Source organism: Vanacampus margaritifer, chromosome 12 (assembly GCF_051991255.1).
Source record: "Vanacampus margaritifer isolate UIUO_Vmar chromosome 12, RoL_Vmar_1.0, whole genome shotgun sequence".
Classification (NCBI taxonomy): Eukaryota; Metazoa; Chordata; class Actinopteri; order Syngnathiformes; family Syngnathidae; genus Vanacampus; species Vanacampus margaritifer.
In genome coordinates this window covers 16,632,478-16,658,233 of record NC_135443.1, presented here as the reverse complement: position 1 = coordinate 16,658,233, position 25,756 = coordinate 16,632,478, and the positions used below count along the sequence as shown (strand labels likewise).

The 25,756-nt window shown below is 38.8% G+C and overlaps 2 protein-coding genes across 6 annotated transcripts; one reads left to right on the top strand and one right to left on the bottom strand.

The window, feature by feature from the left end:
- Nucleotides 1-257: 257 nt before the first annotated feature.
- On the bottom strand, nt 258-8,177 carry rab23 (RAB23, member RAS oncogene family). 5 transcript variants are annotated; one of them, XM_077582866.1, is made up of 8 exons: nt 7,849-8,177; nt 7,626-7,791; nt 4,096-4,332; nt 3,937-4,022; nt 3,109-3,265; nt 2,850-2,932; nt 2,592-2,684; nt 258-2,501 (listed from the first exon to the last, which is right to left on the bottom strand). In XM_077582866.1, exons 3-8 carry the CDS (start codon nt 4,248-4,250, stop codon nt 2,368-2,370), a joined length of 708 nt encoding a protein of 235 aa, XP_077438992.1. In that variant the 5' UTR covers nt 4,251-4,332; nt 7,626-7,791; nt 7,849-8,177; the 3' UTR covers nt 258-2,367. The 5 variants fall into 5 exon arrangements, with proteins under 5 accessions (XP_077438992.1, XP_077438993.1, XP_077438990.1 ...); XM_077582867.1 differs by having other exon boundaries at nt 7,714-7,791; XM_077582864.1 differs by having other exon boundaries at nt 7,626-7,788.
- Nucleotides 8,178-9,306: 1,129 nt separating this feature from the next.
- On the top strand, nt 9,307-25,116 carry prim2 (DNA primase subunit 2). The gene is made up of 14 exons (XM_077582138.1): nt 9,307-9,427; nt 10,089-10,238; nt 10,320-10,432; nt 10,537-10,631; nt 10,711-10,831; nt 11,437-11,532; nt 11,973-12,110; nt 16,489-16,556; nt 18,365-18,437; nt 18,523-18,708; nt 24,069-24,195; nt 24,373-24,455; nt 24,606-24,674; nt 24,789-25,116. The coding sequence occupies exons 2-14, from the start codon at nt 10,094-10,096 to the stop codon at nt 25,032-25,034; spliced, it is 1,560 nt and encodes a 519-aa protein (XP_077438264.1). The 5' UTR covers nt 9,307-9,427; nt 10,089-10,093; the 3' UTR covers nt 25,035-25,116.
- Nucleotides 25,117-25,756: the final 640 nt, after the last annotated feature.

Genomic DNA, 25,756 nt, shown 5'->3' with positions numbered 1-25,756 from the left:
TTAAGAAGGAGTTTAGAGATGATTTCACATTACAATATTTAACTTTTCTACAACACCTTGTGTTACTTTTGTGCTTGTTAGACCAGCGAGAGATAAAACAACAGTTTTAGTTTTTAAATAGTTTAGCACAGGTTTTGAATTTTAGTTGGATAGTCCAGCACGCCCCAAGCATGCTAAATGTGCTTGAAGTCTGCTCAGCAAACTAGACAATATTGACTCACAATAAAATGCATTACTTAAAGTGACAATGTGAATTATTTAGTGCCATCTAGTGGTGAACTAATCATTCATTAAAAAAAAGTATTAGGCAAAAAAAGGACATTTAAAAAATCTAGATAATTATAGGTCTATTAATCGCTACATAGGTCGCGCCACACTTTACAGGCAGGCTTGGGGAGTAACGGAATGCATGTACCGCTGTTACATAATCAGATTACAAAAAAAAAAAAGTAACTGTATTCCGTTACAATTACAGGGAAAAACATGTAATCAGATTACAGGTACATTTATAAAAAATGTGGATTACCTTGAGGGATTACAATTTCTACGATGAGAGAGAGAGCGAGAGAGCGCATGCGCGAGAGGGACTATTTCTACTGTAGCTGTAGCCTACATGTCGGGAGGTGGGGACGAACTGACTAGTCGTGTCCTCCACACGCGGGCAGTTTGAAAAAGCTTCACGACGGGAGGAGGAAATGGCGACCGGTATTCACTGGAACTTACTCAGAGCAAAAGTTTGAGCTGAGAGTCCAGCGGCATGCTACGTGCTGTAGCTTCTTGCTAGCTAGCCTGCTAGCCTACAACCATAATGTGAGTTACTCTTTCCAAACAAATCTTCCTCCCACCAATTCACTTTTTAAACCTCATACACAATATATACACGGCTAAACTTGTGACTGGGATAAATGTTAATTTTGCAGTTGATGTCATGCATCGTCATCCTCATTGGATCAATCACTCTATCTATCTAGTGAGGTGTGGTTGCTTTCAGTGACAGTTCGAAAACAGCATATGGCCTTCAATCAATCAATCAATAAATCAACCAATTAATCAATGTATAGCCTACATGCTTTTTAATTACACAAGGATTGTGCCCGGGTCCCTATCACCCGCAAATAGCAGGGGAACATTGTATAGAATATTATTTTGTGGTGATATTTATTTTTATGTCTTCATGAGCATACTCGGTATTGGAGTAATCCAAAGTAATCAAGTTACATTACTTTAATATTATGGCACTTGGATTCCTTACTAACTAAATTTTTTTAGCAGGTAACTTGTAACGGACTCCATTTAAAAACACTCCTAACCCTGCTTAGAGGAGGCTGACATGTTTGGCCGCCATCTTTGTGCTACGGAGAAAAACATTGCAAACGTAGTTAGCCTCTGGTGGGTAGTTGCTGCTAGTGGTGGACCCAATGTGTCGACCGCCGCTTACCTTCCACAGCTGGGGCCTACAGGTGGTAGTCACTGAATCCTGTGATTCGGGCTCCCGCAGCTTGTTTTCCCTATGCTTTGCTCTGGCTAGCTTTTGCTAGCATCTCCAACTAGACGCTCTTGTTAGCTGCGCCAACCAGTTCTTGCTCGCCGGGTTATTCGCTCGCTCACTCCAAATAATAATTGCTAGTCATTTATGGTAGGCTTACAAAATGTGGTCTGTCTGAGGCACCGTAGTGCACGTGCATCAAAACGTTGCATTCTATTAGTTCACCACTAGAGATCCCTAAATAATACACACTGAAAAAGCACTAAAAAAGGTAATATTTAGCAATTAAAAACAACAACGTCCTAGAGCTGAGTGCAACTTGAGGAACTCAAGTGCGGTGGGTGGGCTCAAATTTGATTAAACATTTATGAGTGGACAAAGTACACACATAATATTCATTTTTGGTTATACGTTAGCAAGATAGATTACTGTATTTGAAGGTTACATTCAAAAATCTCCTCTGGTCTGTTAAGAACCAGGAAGCTGTGAATACTTCAACATATCACGTAACACTTTTGTAATTTGTATAAAAATACACTTGACCGGCCGCTGAATTTATTACAGATAAATCAAATGGTAACCTAGTTAGAGTGTTAAGAGACTCAGCTTGTCCTCTATAATACATACAAAGATGTGCGGCTGAAATCTGTAGGAAGTATTGGAGTAAAATTGAGGGGATTGTATGGGAAAACAAATCTTGAAATAAGTACAAATGTATGGTTGATGAAATTCATCCATCAATGTGGGCGGAAAATCTTAATAAAGAGTTTAAACATGAGGTTAGTGTAACGAGGTGATTCCCAGGCTTTGCACTTTGGTTTCTATCTCAGGCTACCGGTGGATGGTCAGCACACAAAAAAAAAAAAAAAACTGCTGCTCATCTAGAGGAGGCTGCAGCTGCCGAACGGGTTTTTACTCTTCTTGGTCCTTTGTTTGTTTGGTCGCAGTGTGATGACTTCTCTGCCGTTGCTGGAGCTCTGGTTGCTCAGATTACTACTTGTGGTATTAAAAACTCCTGCGTGGAAAACAGCGTGTGAACGACAAACAAAACAAAAAATCTTAAACAAAAATAACACATACAGGCCCTGACCGTAATGTTTCTTACCTATTTTATTGCTTGTTGAGTGCACTGCCTCTGTCTCCTCTGCTGTTTGCTGTTTGAGTTGATGAAGATACTTCTCAGCTAAGAATTTAAACACTGAAAACAAAATAATCAATACAAAAAAAAAAAACACAGAATGAGTGTACTTCTTTTAAGCTTTAAAAATATTTCTAATGTGCATTTTAATAAGTATCTCTCTCTCTCTCTCTCTCTCTCTCTCTCAAAGACCTTCTAATTCAGACATCTCAAGGCACCACTTACCCTCCGTGACATTCAAGTCTTCTTTTACCGAAGCTCTGTAAAATCTCAATTTAAGTCTCTTGGCCAAACCCTCCGCTTCTTCGCTGCAATACAAATGAAATTAAATTTAAAAAATAGTATTTTTTTTTTTTAATTAACATTTCAATTAATTTTTTTAATTCTAATTAAAATAAAGAACATAATTGAATAAGAATTCAGTTCAACATTATTTATTTATATTTACGAGTGTTACTGTTGGCATACGTAAGAACCAACTTACTTTTTAATTACGGTTTCTTCCAGGAGGTCAATTTTATTCTGTACAAGAACTGTGGGGATATCTCCCACCTCTGCTTCAATCTTCTCCTTCCAATTGTCAATGGCCAGAAAAGAATCTCTGTCCGTGGTAGAGAAGACCAGCACGCACGCTTGGGCGCCTGTAAAGGTAAACACACCGCCGAGTTCCATACATAATTTAATCTCAACACCTGCATATTGTCGGAACACTGTCACAGGAGATTTGCTTTGTGGATGGAATTTAACACCCACTGGATCCTTCATTAGGGAAACCTGCTTTACAATTTTGTCGAAATGAAATTATCTGTAAGGAATTTCATTGAGGGGGAACGTTAATATATTATACGATATATACGATAATAGTTTTTCCGGATAATTACCAATATGGATTTTTTTAATGCTGATTTTTGGTAGAATACAGATAACCAATTAATCGGCTGATACATTTTTAAAATATATAATCCATAAAATAACTTTTTTTTTTTTGAGTGACATCCAGGACAATTATTTTCACAACTTGCATTGCTAACCTAAGTATTGCTTGAAAAAAGAGAAAAAAAGATTAGCTTTGTTTTGAATTACACTTATCAACAAACTTCATGATATTAATCCATCGATCCTTACCTAATACCATCAAAAGCATTTTTTTGCAAGTTTATGATACAGCTCATTCAAACGAATGTACCTAATTATGTGGCCAGTGAGTGAATGTCATCATTGCTACAACACTGCTAGTTTGTGTGCCAATATCGAATATTGACCATGCTATGAAATTTATATTAAATAACCTGTTTGAATGTTAGTCTCTTACCACGATAGTACGCCTTTGTGATGGCGTCAAACTCCTCCTGCCCTGCCGTGTCCCACAACATAAGACGGACATCTTCGTCGTTCACGCTAAAACCAACGAGGCAGACAATGAAATGAGTCACCGTGGCATCAGCCTGCATCGCGTTCTCTCATCACCCACATGATTTGCCTTTCGAGGAAGTCCACCCCGATGGTCTTTTTGTAGTCCTTGGTGAAGACGCCCTTGCAGTAGCGCTGGATCATGCTGGACTTTCCCACAGCACCGTTGCCCACCACGACCACCTTGATGGCCACTTCCATGTCCTCTTCCAGCATGCTTGCGCCACCCCAGCTGCTCCTGTCACTTTGACGTCGACGGAGCACTTATTCACCAATAGGACACATACACATAAAAGCCCTGAAAGCATAAAATAGACATGTTTGAATAAACTGACTGTACTGAGAGTTAAATCTGTTTTTCAAGAGAGAGGGGCTGTTGTAAGGAAATAAACAAATCCCAAGTTGAGCATTTCATGCTTTTGACCTCACAATCCTCATGTTTAACTCATTTACTGCCATTGACGGCTATAGACGTCAAAAATTCATTTGAACTATTCATATTAGCTTTTTAATTTATTTATTTTTTTCCCACTTTTGTTAACAAGAGTATGAAAACCTAGAACAGATATAAAATTTGTGATTAATCGTGAGTTAACTATTGAAGTCGTGTGATTAACTACAATTAAAATTTTTAATCACCTGACGCCCCTGTTAGTCATCTTTTGGTAAAAAAAAAAAAAGATTATTAAAAAAATGTCTAGGTTTTCACTTTCATTAACAAAAGTGGAAAAACAATGTTAAACTAATAGAAATAGTTCAAATGAATTTTTGACGTTTATAGGCGTCAATGGCAGTGAATGAGTTAATATCGCCATATTGCTAAATATAATTATGATATATAATTTCAATAATGACTCCTCCAATCCCAACACATACAGGGCAGTGTAAAACAAAAGTGGACAATCCAATGTTTCAAACATACTGCTAATTTAATCTCCCAGATTTTGGGAAATTAGCTATATAAAATAGCTATAAAGGAATGAGAGTTCAGAGGGAGCCTGCTTGGAATGGCTCGAAATTCTACAGTGGGCTTGTTTGTAGAAGCTGTCTGATGTGTTTATCCTGCCATTGCCACTGCGGGCTGCAGACTGCGCGGGCAACTTGGTCTGCGACAGGCACGCGGCTGCTGGGTGTAACTCTAAACAACATATTGAGGGAAAGCTGTTCCCAGTGGCCACTGACAACATGGCCAGCGTGTCCAACAGCCTGTCAGGATTTCCACTCACGAGCAGAAAAATATTCTAATCTAAGGACAAACACAACATTTCTATTTAGATTCTAATTTGAAGCTGCTTTTCTACCAACAAGCCCAGGATCTTTGAGTTCTGGGTAAAGGGAGTTCTTGGTTGTAAAATTTCCGCAGGGAATTTGTAATTGTGTTTCCACAGCGTCTTACAGTTCTTGGTAATTTATTCAAATTAGTTTGATGACGTTATGAGTTTGATGAGCCCAGCCGATGTAAAAACAACACACACACAAATTTGACCAACCAATCAGCCTTAGTCAGTGCAGCCCGCCCCCTCAAAGTTCCAGCCTGGCTCAGCGAGACCCTGCTGCTGAGATAGTATCGAATGCCCCCTGGGGAATTTAATAACCCCGGAAATTGTTGTTTGTGTAAATAAATGAATTTTACCAAGGTAAATTGAAAAGTTCTCCAAAAGTTCTGGCGGTGGAAAAGCCCCTGTCGATAACTTTGAACGCACTGATTCTAGTATGTCACCATGTGGGGAAAGTTCATAATTTTGATGTATCTAAAATCAATAACATCAAAAGGCTTGGAAGTCTGCGGAAAACAAAGATATAATAATGACAGCAAACCCCTTTAAAGCAACACTAAGAAACTTCCAATTTACGTTGATTATGGCACCACCATTTGGACAAAGTCGGTAACGTTATACCACAAGAAAGACCACATTTCTCATGAGGACAAGCACATTGCGCCATTTTTTTAGCTCACAACATTTAAATTGACTTCCGTCTTTTTTAACGAATGGGTAAAGGGGGAAGTGACGTATGCCATAAAGCAGTCAGCACATTTGTAGTTTTTTTGTGTCACAGTGTTCCTACCAGTTGTTTAGTGCCAGTAAAAATGATACAGACACCCTCAGGCCATGGCAAATGTACCATTCAACCAGTTTTAAGTGTATGTTTCATCAGAAGAGTTATGAAAATATTTTTTATTGAGGTTGAAACGTTCCTTAGTGCTACTTTAACAACATCAAGAGGAGAAAAAAATACTCTGGAAATGCTAAATTTCACATGTCGGCTTAATGCTATAAAAATGGGGGAGGTACTACAAAATAAAAAAACATATTTTTATGCCTAAAAATAATAACATTCTTAATGTTCACATACACAAGTGAAGGCAGCAAGGGCCACAAATAGCTGGCCTGGCATCACATCTCTGCGGAGGAAACTCAGATAATGTCCTTGGGCTCCACACTACACTACCATTAAGATTAAGTCCCCTACAATTAATGGATGGGGCTTAATCTTCATAATAAAAAACTATGACATTGTTCAGATACTTTTTGACCTCATGGTATGTCACCACATGACTACTTATTAATGATCACGTCTACTATGTAGCCTTGTGTGTAAATCAGTAATGAAGTAGGTCAATGAATTTGCATTTGAAAATCAGAATAATGTAGCTGTGATCATGTTCATGCTCATGAAATTTGAATGTTTAATACTAAACCACATTTCTATCGCTTAACCTCAACTGACACCCCCATGTACATCAACCACACTAGCACTGTCTGAGAATTAGGAGGGAAAAAAATACTATTGAAGCTGTAATGTGCAGTAGTATTGAACTTTTTCTAATACTGGGGATCATTTAGCTCATTGACATAAAAGGTTCAAAAATTATTTATTTTACTACAAATGATGCATTGGTTATTCACTTATCCTTGCCAGTGACAGAGTGTATAGTGACAGGCACAACAATTACCCGCTCTTACACTAGATTTAATGTGACTTGACTCCATGTTTTGTAATGTCAAGTGTGTGCATTGGCTCAAAAAATATTGGGAAATAGTGGTTTAGTTAATAGCGAGTGTGAAAATATTACAAATAGAGTATGATGCAATGCAAAAGAATGATGATCTCTGCAAAGGCACTTTTTTTTCTTTCTTTTTTTAAATACAGTACAGCTCTCGTATTTAATTAGCGTGAAATAGGGATTGGCAAGTACAAGATATTGATTGGTATATGGCTTTTGCCAGGCCTTATTTCAAGGTATCAGCGCTCACGACCCATTTTGGCCATTTTACAATCACCCACAACAAATTCGAAATGAGAAAACTGTCATTAAGTTCATGCAATTTAAAGACTACTCAATAAAGTACTCGTACTGGCATCGAGAAAGAAAGAAAGAAAAAAAGAAACAAAGAAAGAAAGAAAAAAGAAAGAAAGAAAGATTCTTATCGAAAACACTCCATAAGACATTTGCTTGTGGAATCGTGATAGCTAGATAAAACATCAGATAAGGATTTTTGATTGTGGTATAAAAAGTGCCATGTCCAATTGTTAGAAGATGGCATCTGTTCAGCTTCACCACCACACCTCTGACAATCATTATCTCACCCAGGCCCCAAGATAACGTCCCATTAATGCCAAACACGAGAGGATCGTCGATCAATTGACGTGAGCTGCGTCCACACTCCACTCTTGCCTGTCGTTGTGCGCTCACACGCCTGTAGCTTCACCTCTTCTACTCCATAAGGGCTCGAACGCTGCTTGCGTAGTCCTGCTGGCCAACGGGATGACAAGTAAAGAGAGCCACACCAAAATAAGACGCACCACTTACCTGGAATTATTGAACAACATCAGATGAACTGTCTTGATAAGAAAGTGTCTCTTTACGCCAAAATGGTTTGGTCTCCTGCTATCCGTTTCAGCAGCAGGAAAAAAGAAAAAAAGAAGAAAAAAACTGCCCCTCCTGATAATGTCGTCTTGCGAATAACTACTGCAAATACACTACTGCGAAGCCTCCTAACAGTAAATGCAGCCAGGTCAACGTCGATGTAAGATTAATATTAGTGCCATTTGCCTAGATGAAAATTCTTCCATCACCACCCACCCGCAAACCGAGGCTGCTGGGACCTAGCTACGTAGGGCACGAGAGTGGCTAGGTGGCGTTGCTAACTCGCTAATGTTTGTTGCTAGGCAGCAGAGCCTAAGTGAATACGTCAGAGCTAGAGGATCATGGGAGCAGTTGTAGTTCTAATCCACAATTAGTAGGTTGGTTTTACTGTACAGTAATGCTTTTTAGCTGATGGATGTCCAATTAAAAACAAGCTATATATAGAAAACTTTTACCTTCCAATAACCCCAAAAAATGTGGCTCTGTAATGTAATAAAGAATAAATATAAGTATTCCTGTATTATACAGTATGAATGGATACACATGTTATAAGCAACATTAACAAGCTGGTAAAACTCTACTTACTCAAAATATTTGACAAGTTATCATCAAATGGCAACAACACAATGCAACAAATGTTCCAGGATCTCTCTGGTAAAGAAGTAGATAACTATGTAGTTGTGGTGTTTCAAAAATAGAGTGGAGGCAGTTCTGAACTGAACTATTTTTGGAACACGCCTGGGGGCTACCACATTGGTGACCCCTAGTCTATGATCTGTTGGTCAGGAAGTCCAGGAAGGAGCCAGTTCTCCAATGAAGGCCTCAGACCAAGATGTGAGATGATGGTATTGAAGGCGTAGGTGAAATCCAGTAAGAGCAGACAAGATAATACTGTAAGAGTTCCTGCTATCAAGGTGGGTGAGGGCTGTGTGGATTCTGTGGACCTCTAACAAGATGACATCATCAGTTGAGCAGAGTTGGTGAGGCTCCACATTGAAACTGATGGAGTTTTTGATTTGTGAAATGATCAGCTTCTCAGTATGTACATGCAAATATATACTCATTATTATTATTATTATTACTATTATTATTATTATTAAAACCTAGTATATAATAATATAATATAATAGTATATTGCCACAAGCTCAAGCACAAAGCCACCAAAAAAGTATACTAGTACTATTAAAATATATATTTCTGAGATTTAGTAATCCAAACAATGTTTCAACACTTGATATTTGTTGCGCACAAACCATTAATAGAATCAAAATGTTTTTCTCTACGAAACCCGTTTTATATTCTAGCTGACGTGATGACAGCGGCTATGATGTGAAACGGGACAAGCAGAACTACAAAACGAGTGCTCATATTACAAGCTGGGGCGGGGCGTATGTAGTTACACTTCCTGTTTTGGCATTTCGTCACCACTTCCCCGCGTTTCTAAAACATTCTGCCCTGTTTGGCGGGATTAAACCGGAAGAAGCAGCTCAACACAGACACAAGATCGCCCATTATTTGCTCGGTAAATAATTACATATAAATAGTATTATTTTGGCAGCTATTTCACTGATAAACGGCGCAATGTCACTTTATTACTCTCGCTTTTATTGTGCGCTTGTTGTTCCAAAAGTGTTAATGTGTCCGGAACAAAATGAGCAGTACGTTTTTAATTGGTACAGTCATGTTGCCTTAACCTTGTTGTTAAACTAAACTCGGTCTAGCAGGAAATAAACACTAAACGATAGACTCGTTGCTAGCTGCCTTTATAAATAGTGCAACAGTTGCCATTGTAATATTTTGTAGGTTGGTGACCCTAAAACCTAACAACCGAATTATTAGAAACAACGATCAGTATGATTCAATGCAATATACCAACTCCACTGCAAGACACACCTTCAGTAACAACCTGTGTTAAACAATGTGTCATTAAGACGCCTTACTACATCTTTGGAAATTATTGATTGCCTACAGATCTTAGATTTGATCTTGCACAGTATGTTCCTTCCTATATATATATATATATATATATATATATATATATATATATGAATGAATGGGTTAAGCTCCACAAATAGCAGCAGTTTGAGGTTTTGCATTAACGTTTTTTTGGGGATGTTGCGTTTGGTCTTAAGTTATTGGCCTGTTCTACATCTAAACATGCACCCTACCTGACTTGCTTGTAGATGTCATGGAGTTTTCCAGCAGAAGGAGGAAGTTTGCCACCAATCCTCAGACGGAGCTCTACGGACTTCCTCTGCAGTTCTATGGACAACCGCCACTTGAGAATATCTCGCTCACTGAATTTGAAACATTTGCGGTAGAGAGACTGAAATGTAAGCACGTACATTTAAATTTGCATTGCATATTACTTTTCAGCTCATCAAATCATGTTTGTCTCTCATCTTTTCTTGTAGTGTTGAAGACTGTTGAGAATTTGGGCGTGAGCTATGTGAAATTGTCTGAGCAGTACATCAAGAAGTTGGATTCTGAGTTTAAAAACTTGAATTTTCCTTACAGAGTAGATGCTGTGAGTAGGACTCTTGACAATCATGTTAATCGCATATTACTTAACATAATTAACGCAAACTAAAACGGGTTTGAGCCAATACAATTGCTATGTTTTTATTACAGGATGACCGAAAAACTCAGGGCGGGCCAAGTGAATACGAGAAGCGAAGAAAGGACCACATCTCCCACTTCATTCTGAGACTCGCCTATTGCCAGACGTAAATGATATTTGCAAGTGTGCAGTTTGTCCCAATTAAACAGCAACCATCATTATTTTCATGCAGTATTTTTTTACAGGGAGGATCTCAGAAGGTGGTTCATACAGCAGGAAGTGGATTTATTGCGCTACCGCTTCAATGACCTGCATCCCAAACTGAAACAGGAGTTTCTCCACAAAAATAATCTGGAATACGATGCGGTATGATTTATTCATTATTTTCGATAACCATTAAAGCATTGGATATTATTGCTTGTACTACATATCATGTTTCTTATGTACTATTACTGAAAGGAGAGTTGAGAGTCTCCCAAAACTGAGCTTCTCGACCTGGTCACTAGATGGCGCTGGTAGACAACAACAGCACCCATGAAGTGATTTCCAAAGTGTTTGTTGCATTTCGCTCTCATTAGACATAATTTACTATGATTATCTATTCATGCATAATGTATAAAACTTTATCCATGGGTGAAGTGTGCTTGTAAAGTACAATATTTAGGAGAGTACTTTGAAGCACATGATAATAGCAATATGCATCATGTTTTCAATAAAATGGTCCTACCTGATTTCCATTAGTGATAATTGCCACTGATTCCCATACTTCCAGTAAGGTAAAGGTACAGTACGTAAAATGTATTAAATTAAATATGCTTGTAACATGGCTATACCAAAATTACATAAAATGTACATTGATAAATTAAAAGTATAGATAGCCACTTAATGTTAGCCACTCCTTGTGTACAACTACAACCACTTATACATTAAAGTCACCATCACATTCATAACTGTGATTACATTTTTTTCAGATTTCTATCGAGGCAAAGCGAGCTCTGCAAGATAAACTTGTCAACTCCAGCTATGGCGTTAGTGGAATCACTGTGGAGGATCAGGATTTCTACAAAGTGAGTTCTCAACTCTGCACCACTGACAACAGAACATATTGTTTTTCCTTCCCAGAATTATATATAACCCGTCAAACCTTTGACGCTACTTCAGGGCAGTAAAGTGGACTTACTTGTAGCTCTTTTGTTCAACTTTCTTAACTTCTGCTAGATTTTTTCAGAGGCAGTGCATGATACTGAAATGAACAAGGAACCCAGTCACCCACCATATAAAAAAAATTAATTTATATTTGAAGCCTTAGCTGTGTTCATTTAGGGATTGCCGTAAATGTTACCCGACTAAGTAAATCCTTGGATACAAATACAATTTTAAACTGTGAATGCTACACAGGGATTAATGTTTTGACACATGCGTTCAAATGTTGAAATAAATTGTGTGTTTTTCTTTGAAAAAAGTATGAACATTTTAAAACATTGTCGCTCTGTCTCCTGTTGCCGAGGTTCCTTTCCAAGATGCTTTGGATCTGGTACGGACAAGGAAAGTCTACCTCAAAGCAGGCTACGTGTACATCCCTCACCAGGACATCGTCACCATTGTGCTCAATGATTTTCGCACAGGATTGTCTAAAGCACTTGCGGTAAGTGTCTTAAGGTCCGCCTTGTTTGGGAAAGGCATGAGCTTTGAAGTTCTCTAATGCTGTTGAACAGCAGTCGCAAACTTTATTTTTTTATTTTTTACCAGTTATCTGCTTCATGTAGGAAGATTTTCTACAGACTAGATGTAGAGATGCAGGCGGTTTCTATATCAAAAACATTTCTCAGTTCAGAGCATGTAGTCTGAAATAACATATTTACCGTAAATTAATTCCACAGTATTGTATCAACAACCCACCATCATATAGAATCATTGGAAGTACCAGGCTCGTTTCCCTGCAACTATTGTTGTTGGTCCCATCTGGAGGTGTCGAAAAATAGGGACTCTCCATAGTCTTGTCTTGGTGGCTGTTACTATAAAAAAAAATTCTCAGGCTGGAAACCTCAAACCCAAGTTATTAGCTGTGACTGTTTAGTGTGTGCCTGTGAGTGCGTAAGAAATGATTTACATCTTGTCAGTCATCTGTCTCTGCTTGATTATTTTTTTCCTTGGATTCCTAGCAAATCAAATTAGACGCACAAGGTGTCACCAGTGAGGACTGTTTTGTTCTTGTTGTTATTATTCCCACCAGAGATCATTTTTGCTCTAGTGTACTATTGTCAGTTGTACTGACAATTTTAACAAATGAAATAACAACTGCAAACTCTTCCAGTTTCAACAGTTGTTGCTCTTCAACTAGTGATAGGGTTGATTCCCCTGTCTTGTTCACAAATGGGTTACAGATTCATTTACTTCCCATCCCAGAGTCTTTTGTGATTCTCTTTTGTGATGCTCAAACTCTGCTCGAACTCTTTTGAAAGATGCGACAGGTGGTCATGCACCAGCCGGGAGACCGAAGGTGCGACTTCAGTCCCTTTTATAATCCCTGCTACTCTGTAAAACATGTCAAAAATCCATGCGTTCGCTCTCCATCCCCATAATTCCAGTTTGCCTTTGAAAAGAGCAATCTTATCTGACAACTTGCATACTGTTGTCGTTTTCCTTTGAAGTGAGAAATTGAGTTTGTTGAGCAAGTTAAAAATTTCACAGCGTTAAGCAAGTTTCAAGAACCAATCAGTGTTGTTGGAAAACTCTGCCAGTGGTGGCGTTTTTTCTTGATGAAATCTCTTCAGGGACTCTTGTAACCTGAAAACTAGCCAGTGATTTGTCGTGAGAAAGTGGACTACCTCTGTGTACAAGGCGAGATGTTTTTTGTTCATCATCCATCTCTTCACAGAGCTGTTCAAACAAGTACATTAAGGGCACTGCTTTGGTGTGACTAACACCTTTAAACACATCTGGCAAAACACTATTAACTCATTCGCTGCCATTGACGGCTATAGATATCAAAAATTGATTTGAACTATTTCTATTAGTTTAGCATCCCCCCCCCCACACACACTTTTGTTAACAAGAGTATGAAAACCTAGATTTTTTTTTTATTGTTTATTTAGAGCAGATATACATGTTTTGATTAATCGTGAGTTAACTAGTGAAGTCATGTGTTTAATTACAATTAAAAATGTTAATCGCCTGTTGCCCCTAATTTTTAATAATCTTTTTTTTTTGTTTAATGAATTTATGGCAGTGAATGAGTTAAGCTCAGGTGACAGTTTTCGGCTCACCAGCATTTCCATATGAGGATGACAGAACCTAGAGATTCACATAAAAAAATGACTGCCTTGATCTGTGTTGACAAGAAAGTTGTCCAGTCTTTAAGTCGTCCCGATATGTCATCATTCAAGAACTTCAGTCCTTCAGCAGCAGCGGTGTTGGTTGGCAAAAATAGTGCACGTAACAAATCCTCATGCGCATCCTGTCGAAAAATATAGAACAAAAACGAGCAGTTATTGCCTTTTTAGCAAAATCAGTAAATGATTCACCTGATATCACATCCTGTGGTGATGCATTTACCGTGTGGAAAAACTAAGCCCTCCACCGCTATTTCATCAGTTCTTATGGTGTGAGCAGAAAGAGGGATATTTGCAACTTTTTTTTCACCACAGCTTCTCCAAAAAGTGTCCTTGGTAGCAAGCAGAATAATTTTTCCCCCTATACTGAGGCTTCTAAGCTTTAGCAATGCAGTCCACAACTGAGAATGATAACACATTTGTAGAAATGGCTTCCCTCAATAACTGTTTTTGTCCTTCATGTTGTTTTTTCTTTTTCTTTTTTAACTCCAAGGTCCTATCTTTTAAAGTAGGGTGTTTATTTTTTCTTAATGTGTCAAAGCAGTTTTAAGGGTTTCATGACTTCTTTAGCTTGTCAGGCACTGCAAACAATACAAGACTGGTGCGGAGTTTGTGTTTCAACTGTCATGATCAACCCATAAGATAGGTAATAGGTCTTGGTATTTTTCTATTAATTGCAACTTTATTAAAAAAATGTACAGAAAGTCTGTGACCCTTGTATTAAAGCGTCACTTTGCGAAGCATGTGGCTACATTTCTACAATAGCTTTACAGTTCTACTTGTTTGCTTTTGTGCCCTGAGTGCTGGTGAAGAAACACAGGGGTTCAAGTGAGGGAAACGCATGTGCACATATGACACAAGATGTCTGCAGGGTAGATTGGGCAAAGCAAGCTGTATCCATCCCTCACACATAGATACAGTGCGGCTGTGGGCGTGGAAGGTACAATGTTGAGATACGCACTGCATTGAACGCCCTCGGGCTCATGCAACAACATGCAATTTGATGGTTTTTGGGGGGGAGCTGGAGGCATTTCCTGCAAAATACTGTATGTGACGAGACAACCGAGGTCCGGTTGTGTAATGATGAGAGTTTGCAACTAGAGTGCAAACAGAAGCAACACAGCGTTATTGTTAGGAATACATATACAGGTTCCTAGCCTGGGGTGTAGATATTCTGCTAGAAAGGACATTATTATTTATGTCAAGAAGGATGTATTTTCAGCCTTTAAGCCACTGTGACCTGTTGGTTTACAGAATGTAAATATATATATATAAGGACATTATATTGTAGACACAAGTCTCTGCAATAACAAATGACCTCGATTAGTCTCCTTGACTATAAAAAAAAAAGGTGCTTACAAGTGGAACTTTATATTACCACCATCAATGAGGTTGTTTTCATCTGCCTGGTTTGTCTTTTAGCAGAATTCCACTAATACTCTTCAATTGATATCCAGGTTGAATGAGAAAAAGAAAAGCTCATTACATTTGGGAGGAATTTTCCACTTTTTACATTGCGATTTTCCCCCTAATTTTCTCAATTTTTTTGTGAATAACATTAAAGTCCTTCTCAAATTGATGGGGTGGGCCCCCCTGGCAAGATACATGTGACAATAGACATTTTCCCCGTACTAGAATAAAGTGTAATTGCACGTTCGCTACAGTGGGTGACAGTGGCGCTTTCACTGTCAGCGAGTGTGCAAGGTGTATTAGGTGCTTATAGACCAAAAATACTATTTAGTGACGGCAGAAGATTTTGAGGGGAGGGGGGTGTTGGGTTAACAAAAAATAAATGAGAAGCACTGCTGTAAAGCAAAAATAAATTTCTTATGTATTTGACATGATGGAAGAATGTTGTTTTAACAACACTGCCAAATTTGACTGATTATAAACACAAAATTTATAAAATTACTTTTTTGCCGCACCCTGAGAGAAATGAATAAACTTCGTTCCTCTTAGTCTGAACCAGAATAGTAATTTTTTTCCTCCTCCCATATATTAGCAAAATGTATTAGTCTAGAAGTGTTGAATGGCGAATCAACCCTGGTTTGTTCCCAGTGAATGCAAAACTCTATTGGGTGGATAATGTCATTATTTTGAGCCTCACGTCTGTCAAGGGACTGGCCGTCGTCTTTTTCAAATTGGAAAAGCAAATGAGAAATTAATGTAACTGCACAATTAAGTGTAATGGCTCATGCCGTCCACTGGGGACACAGGGTGGCTGTTTTAATGTACTTGTAAAAGGACGATTGTCCCGTGATGTGACTGCTTTTGGTCGCATCTTAGTTTTTGTGCTATATGAAGCTTTACGTGGCTGTCTAAGATTGACACTGTAGTTGATTAGAAGACATGTTCATTAAATTGTAACCATCTTTACGAGGAGAACAATCCATAAACCAAAGGGTGTTTTTAAGCAGATGTAAGAGGTTAGAATGTCAATTAATTACAAGTCAAGCACAGTGAAATCCAGATTGTGTTGGCCATTTTGTCAAACTGCTTGTTTCTCATTTTGTTGAGCACCCCCGCCAACACCCCCAAAAAAATTTCAGCCAAGCTACAAATCCATGTCGTGTTCCAATTAATTCTCTTCACGGTACTTAATCTTTACCCTCAACCTGCCGTGTTGGGCTCTTCTCATCCTTCGACCCACCCTGTTTACCATTACTCAAACGATGCCAATCTCTCCCGCAGCTGACGGCGCGTTCGCTACCGGCGGTGCATTCTGATGAACGGCTCCAGCCGCTCCTTAACCACCTCAGGTAAGCGACGGGATTCATAACTTTTTGCTGCCCTGTTTCTCCCCTAGAGGACCCGCTTCGGAATAGACTTTTGGCGCCAAGGGACATTTGCGGTCCAGATGTTTTACACACATGTGTGCAAACAGACAGCGCTGTTAACTATGTGCATGATAAACACAACAAAAGTTCGATAAATCACGCAGTATAAACAAACTCGGTATGATTGTGTCACTTTATTTCCTCAAAGCAATCGTGCAATCTTTAATGAGTCCCCCCTTGCTGTTGATTAAATCCATTAAAAAGCAATCTAATTGTTCATTTAATCATCGCCTTGTATCAGTCTAACAAACTCTCATTTGTCTGTTCATACTGATCAAGACCACCCACTTGAAAGGAGCACAATATTGCAAAATCAATGCCAAAGTCAGCAGCTCAGAACATGGCGAGGGTGTCATCTTTGGGATAAAGGGAAGCACATTATTAATAGGGTGGGGGACGCCATGTTGGCTCATTGTTGTGATGAGATTTAGTGGGCAGCTTGTTGCGATTAGTAGGCAGCCCCCTAATCTGTGTTGGCGGTGCACAATCTAATGAAAAGCATTCACACTTGAGAGTGCCCAAATCTACTGATAAGATTCACTGCCTTCAGAGTTGGAGTCCTTTTTCAGGTTTCCGGTGAGGTCAATGTTACAACTCGTGCACTTCACAGCATTTAGCTTACTACCTGTCGGAGTTTTTACTACCTCTTTATCAGGGGTACCATTTCTATCATTTTGTGCGCTAAATTATGTTTTTGTGCTTGTGTGTTGAAAAATGTTTTTTCTGCATTAACAGTGGCCACCCAAATTTCACGTTTTTTTTTATATATATTTAGGATTGAATATTTTCTGTTGTATCCACTTAAATTGGTCAATCAGCATTGATCTTTTTACTGCCCTTTGTCCATTTTTGTGTCATTTAACAATAAAAACTGGCTTGAAGAAGATATAAAGGCTTGAAAATGTTAATTCAATATATACTGTACAACTACATAGAAGTCATACTTTCTTAAAAGCAAGAATACAGTACAAATATGCTAAATATGAAATAACCATTAAAACCTATTGTATAATATCATGAATATCCTACCACCCAAAATAGATTTTCGTACCCTGTTCAAAGCTCTTTTAATATGAAGGTTTTCAACAGACATTTTTCCAGTTAATCCCTACTGTTTACATCAGGGGTGTCAAACTCCTAAGTGTGCCAGACCAGTAAAATCATGGTATATAACATAAAAACAATCGGCGTCAGTTATACATAGATTTTCGCTATTTGCAGGCCAGCCCTAAATAGCAGGGTTTAACTGTAAAAATATATGGTTACAAAAAAATAACACAAATGTAAATGAAACGTGGCAATGCTTTGCCCGTATGAGTTTTGCATATATATTGTTCCCAGAATGCATCGTGTTATCGGTTTAAGTTAAGTTATAGGTTGTTAATCCATGTCATATGTGTTTGTGTTACCAGTAGCATGTGGGCCTTATTTATGTAGGTCTGTGTTTTTATTTTTTTCAACAAACCATAGCTTTAGGTTGTGTGTAAAAATAATGACATCCAGGTAAATTTCATGTACAAGTTGCAATGCTCATCTGAGGTTTGCTTGTGAAATTACAAATGTATATCTTTTGATTTTGGCCGTCTGATTAATTGGGTCAATATTACTCTTTTTTTTTTTTTACTTTACAAGATCATCTGGGGAGCCGGATTAAACCTCTTTGCGGGCCTGATCTGGCCCGTGGGCTGTACTTTTGACACCCCTGGTTTACATCATGTTTCCTTTATTAGCCATTCCTATCTGGGACAGGACTACAGCATCCAGAAGAATGTTGGTAAAATCTCCTTGGAACAAATTGATTCAGTAAGTCCCTTGGAATCTCAATTTGCTTGTGCTGTCTAAATGATGCTAGTGTGTTGATTAACCAGTTCTTCTTGTCCACCTGCAGCTCTCGGGCAAATCCTTCCCGCTGTGCATGAGGCAGCTCCATCACTCCTTGAGAGAGAACCACCATCTCCGCCATGGCGGCCGCATGCAGTACGGCCTCTTCCTCAAGGGCATCGGCCTCTCTCTGGAGCAGGCGCTGCAGTTCTGGAGGTCGGAATTCATCAGAGGCAAAGTGGACGCAGACAAGGTTATTTGCTTTGTTACGTTTTGGGGTTGTTAACTCTCCCCAGTCAAAGTCTGTATCAGTTGTTATGGACGAGGCGCCGTGATTTTAATCGTTGCTATGACCGCCTTCAACTGGACTGGCCTGATACACAGATATGCTTTTTTTTTTCTCGCTCAGGCCAATCCCGATTATTCCCAAGCAACGCTGTGGCAAAATGGCCGCCCCCTCAGATGGATAATAATGGGTGCTCACTATTAATCAGCACGCCGGGTTTAGACTTGTGGGGCTACATAGAACATATTATTGTAAAGAAGATTTTTGGGTTGACTTCCCCTTTAGGACATTTAGTTGATGCTGATAGTTTGTTACAGTTTGTTTTACATCAACCTTCATTGACTTTGCTTTAACTCCTGGCAATGTCTTTGCTGGTTAACAAATGCTCTTTTCTTTTACTGCTATCGTTTCTATTTACCTCAATGGCTCAAAAGTAAATTACACTTCACAACTGTAGGAGAGAGCCATATGAAAAAAAAAACCTCCTTTAAACAAGATGCAGTGTGTTCTGTCTAGGCTGTGATGCATGAAAATATTGCTTGTTCTTCATTTATATTGGTAAAGAATGGGATCTGCTCCTCTAATGTTATTTGCAGCCTGCCACCTGTATTGCAGTCTAATGTAATACCTTTGGGGAACACTAATCCCGTCGCCCTTCCATAGCTCATTTCTGAATCCACGTCAGGGAATGTCAATAGTAGTCGTTTTTTGTATTTGTTTTTGCATTTACTAAACAAGACTAATTATTTTTGGATTCATGGCGCTGTGTGGCCTTGCTGTGTCTTGTTCCAAAAGCACACCAGCAGAATAATTCGCAACTTGCTCATCAGTTTTCTTCTGCGGTCCCTCGTGTCTTTCACCATCTGGTGGTGTGACTACTTGAGTGCACCACATTTATGGCCGTCTTAGCTCAATGCTGAATTCCCAGGGCTGCTTTTCGCCTACAAGACAGCACTGACCCGCTCGCCGTACTCGCACCGTATGTGTTGTGTCAGAGGTTGGTCTTCGCGGTGGGCTGCTCAAAGCCGGCCTCATTAGTATGCGACGGGCGCATCGCAAGCAATGGGAGCCAACCATGCCGAAAGGGGGGACCTGAGGGAGAGGCGATGGAATATCAGGGAAAAAAAAGGATGAAATCCGTACCCGCTGTGCATGTCTTGTCTCACAATTTGATTTTAGGATGTCTGTGCTGAGTGTGTGTAGCAACACATGCTGTTTGGACCTCGGGTAAAGACTGCTGTACGTTTTACATCTGCTAATATAATTGACTTAATTGATTTACACAACTCGGCAGCAATATTCATTTTACAGGCAGCATTTCCTCCAAGGTCTCTTTCAAACAGCACTTGTAAATATGCATTACACTCTCCCATAACTGCTCCCTAATGCTTTATGACCAGTGCGTTTGCATTTTATTTTTATTTTTTGTGTTACCACTGAGTTTGAGAACACAACAAGCATCCCTTAAAAACTCATTTTCTTTTATTTATAGGACTACAACCATCTTATTATTGCGGGCCCCCTTCATCTTTAAAAAGAATTATGTAGGGATGTTTGATATCACTTTCTTTCAGACCGATACAAGTATGAGTGCTCAAATCTTGAGTTGTCACCCATACTGATACCAAGTACTGATACCACTTGTACTTTTGATACATGAAGTTTCCCCCCCAAAAAACAATGACAGATAATTTTAAAGAAAGACCTCTACCTTAACCGAAAAGTAGCCACTGCTTTAGTACTGTTACTAGGGGTTAGAAAAATTTGATTCGGCAATGTATCACGATATTAGAGCACGCAATTCTCGAATCGATTCAACATGCGGCCGAATCGATTTTTAAACATACATTTTTTTAATGGAAATATTCAACAAAACGTCTTACTTAGGGTTAGGATTCAGACATTAAGCATGGAAGAATGTTATATTAATTGAACACTAAGCCTTAATATTTTATTCCAGTGCTGTTCAAACATGAAACAGACTGCAGCCTGTTTGTTAAATGCAGTGGCTCAGTTATAAGCCTGAATTTTCAGATAAATAAATACATTTTCATACAAAACTTACAGTGTACATGTACAAGTTTACTGATTTGTATTTTCTAAATTTGAGTTTAAAAAAAAAAATCGCAAAAATCAATTTATAGATTCGTATCGGGATTAATTGATATAAAATCAAATTGTGACCTATGAATCGAATCGCTAGGTTCTAGGCAATTCACACCCCTAACTGTTACTATCAAATATTTTTAAATAGATTAATCTATCGATTATTCAATTGATTAAAAAGATCCATTTTAATTTTGCATTTAAGTGTATTACAAAAGCATTTCATCCTGATTGCTCTTTATTAACCACTGCCAGTGATTGGTATTTATTTCAGATTTCGTATTCGTTTAAAAAAAGGGGGGGGGAGGGGCGGGGGTTGATGTTGTACCATATTACCGGTTCAGTCATTGTTTTCCAAAGTAAAGACAGATGTTTGCAAATGTCGTATTTTGATTAAACACAAAAGATAAACAGTCTTCTTTGATGAAGGACTACAGAAATCAATGAACAATTACTGTTGATATGCTGAAATCAGGATTTTGGCATTTTAAAATTAAAAAAATGGCTCCAAACGATTACTCGATTATTAAAATAGTTGAAATTATTAAATGATTAAAGTGATAAAATTATTAAAACAGTCGATTAATTTGATAATTGATTACGTGGTGATTAATTTTGACAGCTCTACATTGATTTAACATAGTAAATGGTAATCAATATTTCTGTTATCTCTTTAGTTAGTTGGAGAACAAATCATGCATGGCATGCCTCCTCTTGTGAAACAAGAGCTCCAAATTTTGAGCCTAGAGAAACATGTTTTTGTAATAAAGTATTTCTTATAGGATATGATGCAAATTTGAGCTCGCGAGTTTGTGACTTGCACTACGTGTAGTTGGAAATTCAACTTTTAACTTGTGCATTCGCAACTTGTTAGCAGTATGTTACTCTCGGACCTTCTTTCTGAGTGCGGAAATGCCTTTGGTGTCGATTAGAAATAGGAGTATTTTAATTAAATTACATCCAAGACGGATTGGACCTCGAGGGAGATCAGTCACTATGGACTGAGCCTAAGAAGCCATGCCAAGTGTACTGGATGCACACATACACATACACTTGCACTTGCACATAATCCCTTTGATTGCGTCCTATTTTTCTGTGTGAGACGCCGCAGGTTTTTTTGAACGTGTCCTCATGGTTAGGATGATCAAGAGCTCATGAGTCAAGATGCGCGCGAGCTACAGCTCTGCTCTTTAAATACGGCTTTTGTACTCGTGTTTTTATTTGCTCCTGCCTCTGAGATGTTCTTAACGCTGCCAGTTTGGAGGTCAGCTATATTTGGGTGCATCCGGGATTATCAAGAACACAGTTGGGGACTAAATGACAAACTTAAAGGCTGGGCGTTGAAACTCGTTTTTGGCCTGTGTCACTTCATCTTGAAAATCACAGTATTCACATTTTAGGGTAGAAGATGATTACATAATACAATAATAATTGCGTAATTTAGAAATAAAAAATAAAAACTGGTAAAAAACAAACTAAATCACATTGGTTACGTGGCTTTCACCTTTTTATCATTAAAAAGATAATTTCAGTTGAGGAGCATCTCATTAATTATTACAGAAACACAATAATTTTGTTCATTATCAAAGATGTTAATTTAGAGCAGCTGCGGGATGAATAACTTGAATTGCCTTGTGGTATAATGAATTTGTTGAGCACTTGGTTTTCCTTTTGGGGTTTTGTCAGGAGTGCCAGTCATTGCAAAGAGGAAACTTTGATTGATGATAAAATAATATAGGAAATTAAAACATAGGGGGAAAAAAGGTGCACATGCATCTCTCCTGCTGTTCAGTATAATATTGCTAAAGTCAGTCTCGCTACAACTTCCATCATTTCTTATGCAAAATTGCTTTTTCTGAAAACCCACCAAATTGGACGTCATCCAATGTCATGGAACAGATCTATGGTCAGTGGAATCTGAAGTGACGTCGAATTGTTATATGGGAAGTCAACCTCCAAATTTTCTTTATATTCTATGCGCCCCATTAGACTAAACATGACACTCTAACTGATATTGTGTTTGTGAAATATGATTAAGCAACAAAATCTACATGTTTTTATCCATCTCATGGGGTAGCAATTTTACCACTTGCTGTCAACTGAAAATTACATCACAGTTGCTCAGGTAGCAACCAATTACAGCGCACCTGTTTTCTGGGTATGGTTATGTGACATTCGTAAGCTGAGCCGTTATTGGCCATTACTTTATTGAGCTACCGTGATGTCATTTTCAGTCGACAGCACGTGGCAAAATGGCCACCGCGAGATAAAAACGGATGAATTTTGCTACTTAAGTCATATTCCACAAACAAATTATTAATCGAAATATAGTGTTTAGACTAGTAAGACTGCATAGAACATATTATTGCTTGGGAGTTTTTGGGATTGACTTTACTTTAAAAATCAAAGCGGTTGTGGGTCAAACTGACTTAGTGGAGAAGATTTAAAGAGAGCATTAAAAGGCAAAATTTAATTTACACAGTCATTTGACATTATTTTGTTTGAGAGTCTTTCCTGCAAAAAGTTACTTTTCACACGATGGTTAACTCCATGTTTTTAGGGTGTTAAATAATACGCCCTAATGATTCCGCCTAATAACCATTAAACACACTTAAGTGGGAGCACAGTGTCAGTGTTCGTCTTAATAAAGGAGGTGGGGTGCCTCAACACCGGAGATTACCTCATGAATCCTGAGGCTTTCAATAATTAATAAGAGATTTATTGTACTTGGAGAAGACTTGATGTCTTTTAAATTGCTATGCTGGATTGTTACATTAGCAAGTTCAGGGATTTTATTGCAGCGTGAATGTGTTATCGTGTGTGCGAAGGTAGGCGCGCGCCGGGTGTTTTACCGGTTGAGTTTTAGAAGCGGGCAACCTTAATTCACTTTTAATGTCTGTACGTTGTTGCGTGGTCTTTGAAAGTGATCCATTGTGTGGCCTTTGAGTGAACCACCCCCCCATCCCGCTCCTGTTCTTTGGCATCTCGCATCTAAATTCCTTGGTTATGACAACAACAACAAAAGCATGTAAAGGCAAATATGGCCATGTTAGCCATAATTCAGCTAGCTTCACTTCCACCACAGGCTCTCTCGAATAGCTCCATATTTTTTTGAGGGGAAAACAAAGTGTCAACGGTGGCATGATGTATAACAACGTCTCTTTTCACCCCAACCTTGCTCCCCTTCCGACACGACCCTCCTTTCACTCTCTGTTTCTTAGTTTGACAAAGCGTACGCTTACAGCGTCCGCCACATGTTCGGCAAAGAAGGCAAGAGGACGGACTACACCCCCTATAGCTGCATGAAGGTGATTATGTCAAACCCGCCCAGCCAAGGCGACCATCACGGTGAGTTGACAGCTTTTAGATGAAAAGGGGAAAGTTCACATCAGAAGGGTACCACGAGACATGATGAAATAACATAGCAAGATGTCCCAATAACTACATGTTCATTATTTTTTTGCTTTGCCAAGCTCTATATTATGTTTTCTTGTTGAAGAGCTCATGTTCATTTTGTATTTGTAGGGTGTCCATTTCGTCACAGTGACCCGGAGTTGCTGAAACAGAAGCTTCAGTTCTACAAGGTGACCCCCAGCGGGATCAGTCAGGTGGGTCCTCAGGCCAACATTGTCACTTCTGTGCCACCATTATAATCACTATGAGGCAATCCGTCCTTCTCATACTGTTTCATGTGCCATTCAGCAAGAATAAAATGTTAATTTTAGAACATTCCAACGTCCTTCTACCTTTCCCTGCAGATATTGGACCTGGTCAAAGGGATGCACTACCAGCTGGCCTGTCAGAAGTACTTTGAACTGACTCACAATGTAAGTAGACTTTTTGTGGAACTGGAAGTAACCTTGGAAATTGACCTTTGTCGTAAAATCCTGTACTGTGCTATGAATGGAAAATTTCCATTCAAACTTTTTTTTTTGCGGCAGGTAGAGGATGCCAATTTCTCTCTCAGTCACCCCAACCAGTATTTTGTGGAGAGCCAGAAGGTTTTTGGGGGAGGCAAAGACGCCAAGCGCGAGATGGCGGACACCCCGCAAAGGTCACAGGCAAATTTGGCGTTTAAAAACTCTGCTGCAACTCAAGAGAAGGCGGCAGCGGCGAACACAACAAACGCATCGCAAGATTTGTCCGAGATGACGGAAGACCTGGACTCGTTCTTCCAAGATGCCTGATTTGTTCTTTTCCTGCATGTAGTAAATAAAAGTCTGTTTTTATATGTAAAAATGAGTTTTTTTCCCCCTTCATTACACTACATTCGCCTTTGCAAAGTCGTTCCTCATTAAACGTCTTTTTCAATATGTTGACGCTCCATTTTCCAAGTTGACTTGATGGTGCTTTGGAGTTCTGCTTCCAGTGGTGCTAAGTAGAACATTTCCCAGCTGCCTCAGTGATATAATTGTTTTTACTGGCAAGAATGTGGATGAACGGTGGCAGATGGTTGGATGGAAATAAACAATTCCCCCAATTGTATTATGCTGCCTGCCCCAGAAATATTGCTTCGCAGTGCAAAATATTTTCCTAGCATTTTCCTGCTCACAAACTCCCCCCCACCCCCCTTTTCGTAATAAGATGTGAAAAATGGTGGCTGTCTAAAAGTCAGAACCTTTTGTCCTGCTTCAGTATTTGGCAATGCAGCCATAGCTCACTATTTCAGGAAGCTCAGTTTTGTTCTCATTTTTTTTTCTTTTAAAAAGATTAATAACGTGAGATCCAATTAGAGGGTATTCAGCCCTTGATTATATGAATATAAACACCCTCCTCCAAAGGAAGAATGGTGCCTTGAATGGTCAAGTGAAACCTTCTGCAGTTAAATGATTTATTTTGTGACTAATTTAGTAACTCCTGGTGGTGGTATAAAATTTAAAATTGTGTTGTTTGCCACAAAATTGTTAGT

Coding starts and splice junctions, on each gene's coding strand:
- prim2 (XM_077582138.1), top strand. CDS start 10,094: ATGGAGTTTTCCAGCAGAAGGAGGAAGTTTGCCACCAATCCTCAGACG. Junction 12,111..16,488: donor GATTGTCTAAAGCACTTGCG/GTAAGTGTCTTA, acceptor TCTCTCCCGCAG/CTGACGGCGCGTTCGCTACC. Junction 18,709..24,068: donor GCAAAGTGGACGCAGACAAG/GTTATTTGCTTT, acceptor TCTGTTTCTTAG/TTTGACAAAGCGTACGCTTA.
- rab23 (XM_077582866.1), bottom strand. CDS start 4,250: ATGCTGGAAGAGGACATGGAAGTGGCCATCAAGGTGGTCGTGGTGGGC. Junction 2,933..3,108: donor GAAGAAACCGTAATTAAAAA/GTAAGTTGGTTC, acceptor TTTGTATTGCAG/CGAAGAAGCGGAGGGTTTGG. Junction 2,685..2,849: donor AGACTTGAATGTCACGGAGG/GTAAGTGGTGCC, acceptor TTTTGTTTTCAG/TGTTTAAATTCTTAGCTGAG.